A 16042-nucleotide genomic window follows, 5' to 3' on the forward strand; every position below is an offset into this window, starting at 1 on the left:
TTTCTATCCTCATCATTTCAGTCAGTTTATTATATGCTTACAAATGTCCACCTATTTTTTAAATGGATATCTGATCGTGCCGTAATATAATAGTATTTGGACCACAATTATTACTAATATTAAGGCCTCTGGCTAACATGGGCAGACTTATTACCCACATCATAGTGGGTCTTACAAGGTGCTGAGTATCCTCAACTTCTATTGACTTCAAAGACGTTCAGCATCTTTTCTCTAAAAAGAACAAACAGATGTTGCATTTTTAAAGGCTTTTTGCTTCAGACATCTTGTGGCCATGAAAGTAGGATTCAAAAAGCAATGATTAGGAAAAAATACTTATAAATGAGATCACTGAGTGACAGGAAAGCAAATACTACATGAAAATGTTTTAAACAAGATGCTTCAGCATATTAACAAGGGATCATTTCCCAGAAAAGTAAAGTAACAGGGAAGTTACATTCATTATTAGTGCTATTCATGTACTGAACAAGAGATTTTATGGTGTTACAGAATTAAGTTGAGGCACTGAACTAAAATGTTGCCTAATTATTTTTACTCTATCGAGAACTGACTTTCAGTATCAAACAAAACAGCCTTGTAACCTCTCTACTGTACAGCATATATGTACTAATATTTCAGTCTTTCTGTAAGATCACTTTCAGAGAGGAAGGATGAGTGTGTGATTAAGGCTCTAGGCTAGGATTCAGGCGATGTGAGCTCAATTTCTGACACTACTATGACTTTGTGTATGATTATGGGCAAGTAGGGTAACATCTCAGTTCCCCTATCTGAGAAATAGAGATAATAATAATTCCGTACCTTACAACAGGGATATGAGGATAAATTCATTAATGTTGATGGAAGCCCCCTAGTTTCTTTTGATGACAGTAGACTGATTGAGCAGTGAATGAAATGGCTATAGAAAGATTCCAATGTTAACTCTGAAGGATTTAGGTGTGACACATTAGTTCATGTCTTGGTGTGCTCCTGTGTTGTATTTTGAAATGTTTGCCCTATCTCATTCACATATCCCCACTGAGGTGTTTTTTACCAGCATGAATTGGAGTTTATTAGGCAAATGCATAACGTTATATGTGCAATGTTTCACTGACAAGTTTTTTTCATAGCATGCAATCAAATCTTTGAAGAAATGCTGCTTTGGTGTTAGTTTTGTTACCCAGTAGTCCTTTGAGAGAAGCTGTGGTAGACAGATTGCTATTTGTTTCATTCTCTATATTTGGAGACAATTCCTGCGAGAGCAACTTCCTTTGTACAATTAAATAGTGTGGCTGGGTCAAAGTGGAATAGCTTCAGTGGGAAAGATTGAAACACACCCCAGATTAGAATATCCAACAGCCCGGTGGTTAGAGCTGGTGGGAGGGGTGGGTTCAGGTACCTGCTCCATGGCAGTGATTTGAACCTGCATCGCAGGTGAATGCCATAAGCACTGGGCTTTTAGGTATAAGGGCAGCAGCACCACCACCATTTTGTAAATGGTGCTTAAGGCCTGGTCTACAAAAAAAGCTGTGTCGACCCAGCTATGTCACTCAGGGGTGTGAACAATCCACACCCCCCAGCAACATAGTTAAGCCAACCTAATGCCCAGAGTTGACAGCAGTAGTTCAACAGAAGAATTCTTTGATTGATCTAGCTACTGCCTTCCAGTGAGGTAGATTACCTACGCCAATAGGAGAACCTGTCAGCGCAGATAGTGTCTACACTGAAGCGCACAGATGCACAGCTGCAGCTGTGCTACAGCAGTGTTTCAAGTGTAGACAAGCCCTAAGTCTCCTTGGGAAGCTAGCCTGAAAAACTGAAATGTTTTGGAAATACTGAAGCAGTTTTTTTAACCAAAACAACCCAGATCAACATGAATTCATGAACTGTGGTATTTGGGCCAAATCTGCATTTTTTGGCAAAAAGTTTGTCAAAAAAGTTTCATCCAGCTCTATTAGTAACACAATGTTTTAATAACAACTGGCAGTGAGAGAGGGGTAAGAAACAGATTACACCAAATACCCCCAACCTTGCCATAATAAGCCAGATAATTTTTTGGAGACTACTTTGGAAGTTGCTTGTGACAACTATTGTCATCACATGTCAGATATTGGATGTCACTATATATGGCTGTTATGTATGAGATAAGTTATATTTGTATGTTACATTTACAATAGGCTGCTTGTCTACATTGTTGCACTTCTTTTTCAAAACTGAGGTTTAGAAATCTTTTCAACGGTAATGGGAAGCTGTGAAACTAGTTAACGTTGGACTACTAATTGAATGTGACGTAAGAAAGGGACAGCTCGGTATTAAACAAACTAAAGATCCCACACAAGGAAATGACTGCAGAAATTAAAGATATGACTTGTAATCAATATGAAACAAAGCTCATTGGAGCATCCTGATGTGCCCTTAGTGAATGACAGCTATATAGATAATTCTTTGTGCACTATTACATTCACTTCAACTGAAATGCAATTTTTGCAGCTGGAAAAATATTAAAGTAGAGCAGCACAGAAAGCTGAGCTATAAAAAAAACAACGTCACATTCCCAGTTTAGGTGCCTGATTTTCCACCTTCTTACACCAGTTTTACTGCATTTAGTTCCCTGAGTTCAGCAGAATTACTCTGTTGACACTGCTGTAAAGAAGATTAGAATCTGGCACTAGATCTCTTGCCACAAAATTTGTTCTTGTGCTGCTCTCAGTTATATTTGTATGTGCTTACACGTTATTCAAAGAATAAATGTAACAGTTCTAACACCTTTGACTTCATCATTCCATGCTTTCATTTAGCCTGCCTTTAATTTACAGCCTTGTCGTCAGAATATGATTACTACATTCTGAAACTGATTTTTCTGCTGCCATTTTGCATGACCTGTCTGGGAGCTGAGATGTAAATTAAGACTTCATGTAATTAAGTCTGCTTTTGCCGTGGTCAGATTTAACTTTTTCTTCTGCAAGAGATTTCATTAATTTGGATTCATTGTTATTTTACCTCATTACTTCAGTTAAGGTAGTGTGGAAACTTTTCCTGGTTTTATTACACATTTATACCAAGGAACTAAGTCTCAAAATGTAACATGACAAGGTGACAAATGTTTCATTTCCTGTAAAGTGTCAGCTCCAGTGTATAAATAACTATGTCTAAGTGTAAGAAATAGACTTCTACACATTTATCTACAGTAGACCAGTTTGCTGAGCATTCACTCTCAAAAAACAAGTTTATTCAACTATATTCCACATCACCAGAAAACACATACACAGGGCTTGTCTAACCTCAGAAGACATACCACTTTAACTATACCAGTATAATTAAAGCAGCACAAGCCCCCTAGGGAGGATGCAGTATACCCATATAAAGGTGATTTATAGCAATATAGGCACCCCCATATTAAATGTATATCTGTATCCATGTTAATCATTTCCATGTACTGGCAACCTCTCTCCCTTCTACCCCCACCCCCGGTCCCCAGAGAGGCATCAAAGCCACTTTGAGTGTGTCTTCACTCACAATTAACTAGAGACCTTACCCACATTTTAGCCTTAACGTCCCTACCATCCACACAGAAAGACCTTTTTCCCAGGTTTGGAGGTACGGTAAGCCCAGGCTAGCTTAACAGTCTGGAGCGGCAGGGATAGAACCCAAACTCAGCTTTAATTCAGTCTGGAACCAGCCCTGAGGATGCAGGCTAAATCACCTGAGTGCTGATAGCCCTCCAATGTCTTTCCCCCCAAAGGACATATAAGTTCTTTGGCAATTGCAGTATTGCCACTTTTCATGATTTTATCGCAAGTGACAGGGTTTTGGACCCCGTCTCATGACTATGCAAGAAGTTCCAGCTCCCTTGTGAAGTTGAGCCAGAAGCTGGCAGAGCCTCTCCCCTCCACTTGCCATTCTTACAGGAGGGGAGGAGGTTGCAAAGAGACCTTTGAGGCTTTGCTTCCTCCTGTGAGAAAAACAGACAGGATGGCACCTCTGCTCCTCCCGACTCCACCCTGCAGGGGAAGGGGCAGACAGGGAGGTGGAAAGCCCCAGAAACAACCCCCTCAGCATGGAAAAGGGGAGAGAAAAGTGGACCTGCTGCAGCCACAGGAGAGGATGACCGTACAAGGAGCAGAAGGTAAGGCTGGGAGTGGGGGGGCCTGAAATGGTGGTGAGGGGATGAGAAGTGCTGCAGGGCTCAAGGAAAGAGAGAGGCCCTGAAGGCAACAGGAGGGAAGAACAAACTATAATAAAATAAATTTTTAGCTATTTGGACAATTTGAGGTTTTTATAAAAAGAAACTAAAATAATTTATTGTAATTACTAGATAATGTATATAATTTAATTATCAAATTTATACAAAGAAAGAAGTTATTTTAAATTATTTTTGAAGTATTTTCAATGTGACTGAATGGATTTAAGAAATATTTCAGAATTATAAATATAATTAAAGAACTGAAATATATAAAACCCTAAAAGCTGGTTGATCTTTTAACAATATTCTTGCATGTAAAATATTTGCAGCTCACATACATCTTTACTGAAAAATAAATGGAAAGTATGATAGAGAGTGCACTTTGGGTTCCTTGGATGTTCATTTTCCAGCTCCATTTTATAGCCCTTATATGATATATTTCTAAATGTGTGACTTATGTTTTTCCATCATATTTTAAACTTTACCATACCATAGAGCTCTCCACAGAGTACGTAAACAAAAAAATGAAGTAGTACCCTGTGAAAGGGGTCAGCTCACCACAGGAACACCTCCTGATGGCCAGGCATAGCATAGCATCTCTCTCCCCTAGAATCCCCCTGCCAACGACTCCATTTCTGTAGTGGTCCTTCATTGCATAACTTGGCCTCCTGGCTAGGTCATGATTTATTCCTCCCCTTCCAGGGTAACAAAAAGCCCAATATAAGATAGTCTAATGTCCTCACAGAAGGTCTTTGGCCCCAACTCCAGGCTTATGTCATTTTGCCAGTATGGTAACCTATGGTATGGGAACCTATACCCTCCTACTACATTGGGGTCTAGTCCAGAACTCTACAACCAACACAGTCCCACTATTTTTCATACCCAGTCTCTCTCAGGAGCTTCTTTCCCAGAGCTTCTCTGGGTTGACTCTTCTTTTAGGGCTAGGATCCTGGGCTTATCATTTCCACTCTCCCAGTTTCTTCCTCATCACGTCTCTGTTCCCAGAGCACAACTATAGACTTTCTCCCTACAGTCCCCTTCTAGGCCAAGCTTACTTTCTTTATACTTACCAGCCTGCTTCTGCCCAGCTGGGCTGCATGATCAGTTAAGCCTGGCTCTACCTCCAGGTGTAGCCAGACAACAACCGGGCTCTCAGGCCCACATTAACCCTCTCAGGGCCTATGTGGGGTACGCATCTCATCACATACCCCTTTTTCCCACCAGCATGGATGCCTTCCTTTCATTCCATCTCCATTTTTGAAGGAATACTTTTGAGGGGACATCCTTCCTATTAATGAGACACCATTAACAGAAGCATTACAATTATATGAAAGTGAGTGGCTTGCTATTTAGGATGAGCCCAAATAAAACAAACATTTACCATTTTGTATCTTCTCCATTCAAATTCTCCTTAAATATGTTTGTGTACCTTCAGCATACACTGAGTCTCTATTTGAGCAGCCAAAGAGAGGCATGTGTGCATTAAAGGTTGACTTTTCAACCTGAAATTATCACACACATCTTGCCAGAAAAGTAGAGGGGAGTTAAAAAGTCAGAAGAGACTAAAAAGCTATGGTTTGATAATGTTTTATAGGGCCCGTGATTTTTTAGGATCTGACTCTATTATTTTTGATCTCTTGAGGTTGGGAATACAGCAACTGACAGGGAAAGAATCCTGGAGTAGCTCAGCACAAAGTAGCCTGAGATACACCCCAGACACATACAAGCAGGTGCAGAAACAGGGAGGACACAGTAAAGAAGGTGGGGTTTTGCTGTGGGAATGCTCACACCTGAATGCCTATCACTCAGGTTAACTGTGCAATGTAGACATAGCCTTGTCACCACTGCTTCAACTGTGAGGCTGCAGAAGCTCCCAAAGCTCCTGCATCCCCACTCCACAGCATCCTGTTGACAAAATATGAATGATGGAGGTGATGTGTACAATTAAAAGCAATTCAGCTATTCCCAAAGGAAAGGGAAGAAAGTACAGTGGAGCGTTTGTGCAGAAAATGCACATTTAAGACAGCCTTTCCATGATAGCCCACTTTATCACATGGTTGGATACCAGAGGGTATTTGGCTTGACTTAAATTGTGACACAAGACTGCTGGGTTAGCTTGGGTTATTTTTTAAATATTGTATACAGATATTGAGAAATGGGAAGGCAGATTATAAACATGTTAAAAATATGTCAAATTTTGATCCTAACTAGGTTGACCATATTGCTTGAAATTGTGAGCTCCTCTGGGATTTAAGTAATCACTCCACGTGACCCTCTGCCTGCCAAAATGGTGGATTTCCACAAGTGACTATCCTTCCCTACCTTCCTTAGCTTTCACATTCACTTTTCTTTTGGACAAGCAGAATTGAATTCACCCACTGCGTTCCCACACCAACGATAAGCTTGTTCCCGCAACAAAATAGATTTAAGGGTTATTCACTGTTCTTTTAGCTTTGTGTTATGCAGGAAGTAATGTTTTGACCATCTTTCAACCTGTCATCTGTTTTCTGGAAAGGGTTCAATGTGAGCCCTTTTATATATTTGCATTATTTCATCCCAGAGCTATTTTATTGCTGTTAAATATCAATAATGTTACATAACACTTAAACAGGCTACATCATTAGCCAGGTATGGCAGCCTGGTGAATGAGACTAGCTTGCAATCAACAACTCCTTAAAACCTTCCACATACTTCAATTAACCTTTCACTCTCTTCCACACATGCCTCCAATGCTGATGCATGCAGCAAATAATGTTCACTCTCTCAGTAGGGTGGCATATTCATAAGGTCATGGACAGTAGGTGCTTAAAATGTTCACATTAAATTAGAACTGAGTTTGAACTAGCTAGTGCATGTAGAGAGGGAAAAGTGGGCTACATGCTATCCTGTGCTGAGGGTCCAAAACTCTGCAAGTTTGAACTCACAGGACCTGACTCTGATCTCACACACTAATTTGGTGCCAGTGTAACTCTATTACTCTAGTGAAAGTATGAGAAGAATCAGGTGCATGGAGTTAAAGTGATAGCTTCTCCTCAAGGTGGAATTGACAATGGCTGCAAGGAGGGGGAAAGGGTTGTGGGCTATGAGGAGAGTAGATCTACAAGGAACTCACAGGCCATCCCCACAGAATTCCTACACACACACACACACAGCTGTTTCGTTTCTATCCTCCCCAGACAGCCTGGCTTGAGAGGGAGAAGTGCTGCAACTAGCTAATTCCCTTGTATTTTTGTCCTGCTCCCCCAGCAATGGGGCTGGGAGGTAAAAGGTTAAAAGAAGTAACTTCCAAGCAGACTTCCACCGCATCCTGTAGAGAGTTTGCCAGAGAGAGCAGATTCAGCTGCGGCGTTGGAATGGCAGGACCTATGTGACAGCAGCCTGGAGTCTAGGCTGTGCGTATTTGGCAGAGCTGTAACTAGGCATTTTAGCATCCTGGGCAAGAAAGCATATTTGCACCCCCTCCCAGGTTTTTTTAGATGATATGAGTTAGGATATTATAAAGTAATTATAATGCATTTATTTTTTCATATTGGTACAGTACATAGACAATAAAAGCTACCGTATGATTCTGTTAGGTGCCACATTAATTTTCACACAATCTTTTAACATCTCTCCTGGGGGCATGGATCACCATTCACGTTGCACTCCCTGTCCGTACCCATCCCGGGCTGGGGAAGTTAATGATCCAACTAGCAGACCAAATTCGGTGATGAATCCTTGCGCATACGCTAAGAGGAAGTATGCTCTTATATAACCTTTAGTAAACTCATTGATAAGTACTGAAAAAAACATGGAATGAAAATAATTGTAACATATATATAGATACTGCAATGACTTAATAGCATGAAACGTATTCAGAAAGACAAAAAATGCACATCTGTTTATAAAAAAGGGATTCGGGTGGTTTTTCCATCACCCCACAGTGAGACTGTGGCTAAAATAAACAGCCACCTCATAGAATAAAAGGGACTCAAGAGTAAACAAAGAATGAAATTACCACCGAGGTGGATTATCTAGCAATTGAATTACCAACATGGCCTCTGGCACGTATAAGCAGAAGCCACCCTTTCTCTGGCCTTTATATGAGGGAGACAAGCCATTTGTGGGGGGTGGGAGAGGAGGCTGTAGGATTTCTGGTTTTTACCTTTTGCATTGTGATTTTATTTTTCTAAGAAGAGTACTAATTATTGTTTGCTTCCTGGTATAATATTATGGTTGGTTTCTACCTGATCATTTCTCCTGCTGAATCCTGCCAAACAAATTGTGATTATGCCCCTGCAAAGGTGAAGAATTATAGCAGCATGGCTTGTTTGTATAATGCCAGTGTGGGAAGTATCATTCAGTTGGGGAAGCTATGTTGTGGCAGCTGAGAAGAGGCATGACGCATCCTGCATCTTTTTGCAGGGGGTTAGACTAGATGATCCTTGAGGTCCCTTCTAACCCTATGGTTCTATGACATTTGATTTCTGGCCAGGCAAGGGCCCTCACACCTAAGTGTGGAGACAGAAGAAAGTGTACAGCTGTGGTGACTGTGAAATCAGATTATGCTCTGCTTCAGTGTGAGACAATGCCAATGCCATGGTTGTAGTTGTTAGTTGGACATATCACCGAGGTGATGGCCCCGCTCTCACAATGTGGTAATTGTGGATGTTGGTGTCTTTGTTGTGAAAGACTTCTTTGGGGTGGAGTTGGCAAAAGAATTCTTCTAGTTCTCCATATTAGTATGGTATTAGGTTCTGTAGTGAGGCACAAGTTCACAAGCCTTTTTAAGTTATATGCACTTTAAGGCAAGGACAGTCCCCTTCCTTCATATCTGGAAAGCACCTAGCACATTTTTGACACTTCTGAATTATAAAAAAATTACCTGTTAACCTGTTCTGGCAGTAACCTATGTAAATGTATTCCTTTATTAAACAGTGCTCCCATTTTAAAAAAAGTGTGCCAAGCGAAACAGACCCATATAATGTTAAGAGCTGAAGTATTAAAAAGCAAACAGTCTGAAGTGCTTCTGAATTGGTACGTGACAAAGAGCCTTCTTAGCAAAGGGTCCCCTGTTCTTTACAAACAGCTCTCACCTAAGTCTGACAAACTCACTAAACCCAAACATGTCTTGCAGGATATTTTTCCATAAAGAGTAACATGTAAAGTATCTATAGCTCCTAACTTTGTCAAGATTCAATCACTGCAACATATATGTACAGATAATATTTAAGGAATAATGTATTTCTATTGAAAGTATGTTTTATGGACTTGGAGTAGAAATTAGTCATCTGATGGTAATGTGTGTGTCTGTGATAAATGAAGTGGGGGGTAGATCCCTTTTATGGACACCCAGCCAGCCAATTAGCTATAAAATCCGTCTTAGTAGCTGTTCTCTACTTGCTTTACCTGTAAAGGGTTAAAAAGTCCACAGGTAACAGGAAAGGAGTGGGCACCTGACCAAAAGGGCCAATGGGAAGGCTTTTTAAAGTTGGGGAAAACTTCCCTTTGTCTGTTCTGTTGTTCTCCAGAGAGAGGGGACAGAGCAGAGACAGGGCTGGGACTATCCTGTAAAAAGCTTTTTGGCAGGTATGGAAATCATCAGATCATACCTAAAACCTACTCATAAATCAGAAAATGTCTAGAAAGATGCAATTAGGTTTATTTTTATTTCTTATTGGCTTGTGGACTCCTCTGTGCTAACCCCAAATGCTTTTGTTTTGCTTGTAACCTTTAAGCTGGGCCTCAAGAAGGTTATTCTTGATGTTTAATTTTTGTAAGTGGGTTTTTTTTAAATCTTGCAAAAGCCTAAGTTCCAGATGTATTTTGTTTTTAATAAAATTTACCTTTTTTAAGAACAGGATTGGATTTTTGGTGTCCTAAGAGGTTTGTGCATATGTTGTTTAATTAGCTGCGGGCAACAGCTAATTTCCTTTGTTTTCTTTCTCAGCTCTTCCCAGGGAGGGTGAAAGGGTTTGAGGGTACCCCACAGGAAGGAATTCCCAAGTGCGCATTCCTGGGTTCCTAGGCATTTTGCATTTGGGTGGTGGCAGCATCTACCCATCCAGGGTCAGAGAGAAGCTGTAACCTCAGGAGTTTAATACAAGCCTGGAATGACCAGTATTAATTTTTAGAATCCTTGCGGGCCCCCACCTTCTGCACTCAAAGTGCCAGAGTGGGGAATCACCCTTGACAGTGTCTTAGAGATGACCCAAGATAGAAAAGAAACCGAACAATGACGGAGGGGTTTGCCCTGACTGTGAATAGAAATAAAAGGCTGTTTTCAATATAACAAAGTGTAGGGAAAGGTACTCTGGATCCATTCACTGAGGAAAACCCCTGGCAAAAGGGGGTGCTTTCATGAACATTTGGATCCTGGTTCTTGAGAAGACAGCCACCTCTGCAAGACTGAACTTTGAGAGGGAAATCTATGTTCTTAGATAGGAGAGGTAACTATTGATAAGTGTGGACCAGATTTGCATTTTATGATTTTGTTTTTTATTGTAAACACTTGTTTCCACCATTCTCTCTTGTTCCTAGTTAAATCTTTATCCTTTTCTAAATAAAATTTTTGTATTTAATGCTTACAAGTGCTGCATGGTTGACAAAAGCATTGGTTTAAGGTAAAAATGGTAAACTGTGGCAAGCTGAACGTTTGGGTGCAAAGGATCTAGAAATTCTGTGAGTAACCAGTGTCAGGGGCTGGATATCACAGGGGAACGATTCAAAGAGATTCGAGGATTGGGGTGCACCTATTGTTAACCTGCAAGGCAAAGGAAGGGCTTACATAGCCCAGAGGAGAGTGCTTGAGTGGCTGAAGAGCAGGCAGTGTCAGGAAGCTGACACCCAGCTACCACAAGGAAGACACCCTTTCACTGGAGGCAGGAATAATAAACTCACTCAGTCCTGGGTACCCCAAGAACTGTCACAATTCATGCTACCTAAATTGTCAGTGATTTGGGCCCTTTCCGTATTTCTAGAAACTAAGCTGAAAGTTTGATGGCTACAGCAGCAAAATTATACAATTGTGTAAATATACAAAATATGTGACATTATTATGACTTTCATTATCTCCAACTTTAGTACCACATCTGCTTTTAGACAAAAGTTTATCAGATATAAATATACTCTACCAACAGTTAAGTAAATACCAAAACAGTGAGAGAAAAGGTATGCTTTATTTGAGCTTCTTTTGGCCTGGATATAATCTCATTTAGATAAAAGAAAATTAAGGAAATAAAACTAAGAGCTATTGATTTCATCAAGTTTTACAGAATTTACAGACAAACAGGAGAAAACTCATGCCTATCTCATGAGCATATAACTGGATTTCTAGGTCAAAATTATCTCTCTTCCTTCAGTCATTGTATAACATGTTATTATTATCCACTACCAAATTTTACATTTTTGCTTGTCAAAATAACATCAGCAATGTAAACATCTGTTCCATATGTAAACTTTAAACAGTAAATGTGAACACATTAATTTACAAAAAAAAAAATCAAGAACAGAGTATCACTAAATTTATTACAATTATGGCATATAATGCATAATACTGTTTCGACAAAAATTTGCAGCCTACTGAACTTATAACAAAAAGGAAGCAGAAACAAAAAAGCATATGTGTAGTGCCACACATCACAGTAAATATTATTATAAGGCTATAACAAAAAAAATCTATGTATCCTAGGGAAAAAGTAAATTTTCTGGCTAAGACAAATCAAGACTACATTTCTAATCACTTCACAACTGTAGTGTAGGGTTTTTCTTAGAACAATCTAAAATGCATTGATATTATTCTCCTTTGCCTTGAGTATATTCATGTATGGTAGTGTTTGATAGTACTAACTGTAATAGCGTAGAATTACTGGCAGAGATATAACGTGGATTGTCAGGTTTACGCTTTGGACAAGAACTGATTTTTTTAAATTGTGCTCAAATTCTTTAAATGGAAAGGAAGGAAACAATCTGTTACCAAAAAAGCAAAGGTAAAAAAAAAAACATAAAAAAGTCAATATTTGAAAGAAAATTTTTTTCCTAAATAATCACCACACAAACATAGCTGATTATTGAAGAAACTAAACATTCTGTAGACTAAGTCAGAAAGAGTGAGTTTATATTATTTATTTTATATGCTTTTTCTGTATCTTTGTTTGCTTTTTGTTCAAAATTAGTAAAGAGAAGTAGTCACAAGGCAATCTAGAAAGCCCAGTGCCACTATAGACTTCCTTTGTAATGTTTAACATGTCTTTGTAGTGCAAGGCAGAGTCACATTCTCAACCATTTAAAAAAATATCACATTTCAAAGTTATCCTCAATGGTCTAAAAATAATATATATATAAATCATCATGGTAACCAAAAAGACTTTGTTCTTTTTCCTCTAATTATATTCCGTTAAGACATTTGCTGTTAACAAATGCTTTCTTGAAAACTACACCACTTTGAAATCTAGTTAGGCAGCTTGTGCATATCACAGCATTCTGTTTGTAGACACAATGAAAAGGAAAAAGAAAGCCGAAATACAGTTCAGCTTGTCAGTGTCTGTAATGTGTTGCATCATTTTTAGGCAGCACTAGAGACAGCAAGTTTCTTCAGATGATCCATAAAGACTTGCAAGCTGACATCATCAGTCAGAATGGGTGCTCCAGACTCCTCCAAGAGAAAGTAAAAACAAGGAGAATTCATTAGATTATATTAATTATGAAGCAAGTGTAGTTGGAAAAAACAATTTTTAATGCACAGTATGTTCTGTAAAATAATCATTTAATATTTTTAAAGGGCTTTACAAACATCATTTTGACAAAAATGCTAGATTGTAGGTTTACATACATTTAATATATTTGCATAAATTCAAGTATAACCCATCACAACTATATTCCTTCCCATCTTAAACAGATTCTGCAACAAGACATAATGTGGGGAGATAATTAAATGTATTTGTGGGAAGCCTGAAGTTTTAGATAGCTGACAAATATTGAATATACATTTTATAGAGAAAATTAAAAAGTCATGCCATATGTCCTACACTGTTCCTATAAATTGGTTAGTCTCTAAGGTGCCACAAGTACTCCTTTTCTTGTTCCTATCTTAGTGCACCAAATAAGAAAAAATAGAAAGACAGAGGAATGCCTGTTACGACCAGCACTAAATTAACTATGATTTAAAACACACACCCAAAATATCAATGGGAAACAAGACAGCAAGCCGCCCAGGGCCTGATCCAATGCCCACTGAAGTCAAGGGGTATGTCTACACATTGACGTTCATGTCACTCCAATGTATAGATCTAGCTAGCTTGAGTACAGAAGCAGTGAAGCCGGGCAGCACAAGCTTCCAAATGAGTAATACATACCAGGCAGGCTAGTACAGTCCATTGCTCCAGTACCCAAGCCAGCTCGGGAATGTCAACATAAGCTGTAATTACACCCCAGGATTGCACTATAGACATACCCAAATGGAGAAGTCTTTCCATAGACTTCAGTGGATGCTGGCTCAGAGCTAAACAGCCGTTCCATTCTGCGATTCTTAAAACTGGTAATGATATCTAAAGGTCATACACACTGCAGAGTCAGGGATCAAAAAGATGCAGTCTCCCCATTTTTCTTTTCTTTGCTCTCTGACCTCAGGGAACGACTTGAAGAATTCCAAGAAGTTCCCTGTGAAGTGCTCATGGCAAAATACAAGCTTTCAGAGGATGAAATGAAAAAACTGAGTGTGGATATTAAAGAGACATATTTGCTTGGACTCACTTGGGAGAGAGCCTTAGAGAGCTAAGAAGTCAAGGAAACAGACAGTAAATTTTCAACATTTTAGTGTGAGCACTATTTTTAAAACACATACAAGTGGTTCTCTGATTTCATATCAGACCTGCCTATACTAAGCAATGAGCCGAACATTAGAAAAAAAATTGGCAAATTGCTCAAGTTTCCATGTAAAAAGGCCAAAACCTGTAGTACACAAAGAAAAACAACAGACCTGGCAGCTCTGCAAACATTAAGTAATTAAAGCTCACAAGACCTCTTTTAAGAAGGTCAGTCTCATTATACCCATTTTACAGAGGAGCAGGAGGAGCACCCCATAAACACCAGCAAAGCTGCCTCATTGTCCTCCCTCAAATCCCTCCTTAAAACCCTCCTTTGCTGTGATTACTACAAAAAACCTGAGAATAATTAGGCTGTGGTTGTGCTGAGGCCACTGCCTCTTATGCTGACCTATACTGTCTTCATGTACTCCCCCATCTATCTGTCTATTTGTCCATCTATGATATTTTTTCTTACAAACTGTAAGCTCTTTGAAGCAGAGACCATCTTTTTGTTCTGTGTTTGCACAGTGCCTAGCACAGTGGGGTCCTAGTCCGAGGCTGTGGCCCCTAGGCACTATAAAAATGCAAATAATAATACAGATGAACAAAACAGACAGACCACAGAGGTTAAGGCCACATTTTCAAAAATGCTCACTATTTTGGGGTATCTGTCTTTGCATGCCCACCTTGACACAACTAAGATTTCATTTCAGAGACACTGAACACTCATAGCTCCAACGGAAGTCAGTGAGCTGAATGGGTGTTTGTGACACTTTTCATGATCAGGAAACAGGTGTCTAAATTAGGGCACTCAAAATTAGTAGACTTTTTTTAGAACTGGCTGAAGCCACAAAGTGATCATTGGCAGAGTCGGGTTTAGTAGTTTAGTCTGAATTCTCCTCTCCTTGTGCAAGGAGCAGCAACAGGATTACAAATAGACTGTCATCAAGGAGTGAGAGTGTGACTAACCACTCCACAATTTTTAAATTGGAAGAGAGCTCGACATCACCTAATAATCCACCACTAATGTAGCTGAAGACCATCTAGAGAGTAGCTCAGTAAACAACAAATCGAACACTTTGTCTACTGAGAATTCTGGGCTCTATAGTTTACCAGTGAGAAAACTAGCAAGGTTTCATTGTATGAAACTGAGAAGTACATGAAAATTAGCTTTGTTTTTGCACAGACTGAACGAATATATAATTTCTATTCATTTAAAAACCCAGCACTGCGGCATGCAAATATATACAAAATTTAAATTTAAACACAGGCAGATATATTGATGCCAAGAAGTTTGGCATTAGTAGAGACTCAAGAAATTGTATGCAGCTTTTTCTCTTAAAAACTGTAAAATGCCCAGTCACCACCAAAGAAAGAGTACAGTTGAAAGCAGTGACAAGCACAGCTAGATATTATCTTGTACCAGTTCAAATTAAACTATTACAATTGCTTAAAGAGTAATTTGAAGATGTACTTTCAAGTAAATACAATGGAACTCTCTACTGAAATTTTAAGTTATTTTTTACTGAATATGTTTTAAATACAGTAAATGCACATACAGGGCCAAAGTCTGAAAAATCTTCACTTACAATTAGATATTAAAGCGTAAACTATATGACTCATTGCCTCCTGAAACACGGTTTCAATGGTGTGCAGGTGCCCTCTTCAGGGCAACGTGGAGTATCAAATTTTATTGGTGATTTTCACCAATTCAGACATCAGCCAGAATTACAAGAAACAACCCACATAGCTCAGGGAAAGGTTAAAAGCAAAATTAGTTAAGTTTAAAATTGAAAAAAATGGCACGTATCATGTGATAAACGGACTAGTTTATTCGGCTGAAGTCTGTTTGCACAAGTAACTGAAAGCTAACCTTGCAGGAGTTCATGCAGAAATTATATAATACAGTGTCAATGGAAATGTGAAAAATTCTATTTTTACTTTGCAGCTGAGTCTATGTCAATAATGTTGGTAGGGGAAGCTTGCCTTTTCCTTTCTAAATAAAAGAGTCTAACTTGTCCAGCCTCAAATACAGTTACTTAGTTTTCAAATTGGGTCAAAGTTTGGTTTTGGTTACATTATA

At 39.1% G+C, this 16042-nt stretch overlaps 1 protein-coding gene across 1 annotated transcript in view; it reads right to left on the minus strand.

Annotated features, from left to right (window-relative positions):
* Positions 1-11334: 11334 nt before the first annotated feature.
* The window catches only part of SEC23A (SEC23 homolog A, COPII coat complex component), a 50422-nt gene continuing 45714 nt past the window's right edge, over positions 11335-16042 (minus strand). The window contains exon 20 of the mRNA XM_074957105.1: positions 11335-12809. Coding sequence (XP_074813206.1) covers positions 12720-12809 — 90 coding nt within the window. The 3' untranslated portion in view covers positions 11335-12719. The remainder of the gene's footprint in view (positions 12810-16042) is intronic.

This window comes from Natator depressus, chromosome 6 (genome assembly GCF_965152275.1).
Source record: "Natator depressus isolate rNatDep1 chromosome 6, rNatDep2.hap1, whole genome shotgun sequence".
In the NCBI taxonomy this organism is placed as follows: domain Eukaryota; kingdom Metazoa; phylum Chordata; order Testudines; family Cheloniidae; genus Natator; species Natator depressus.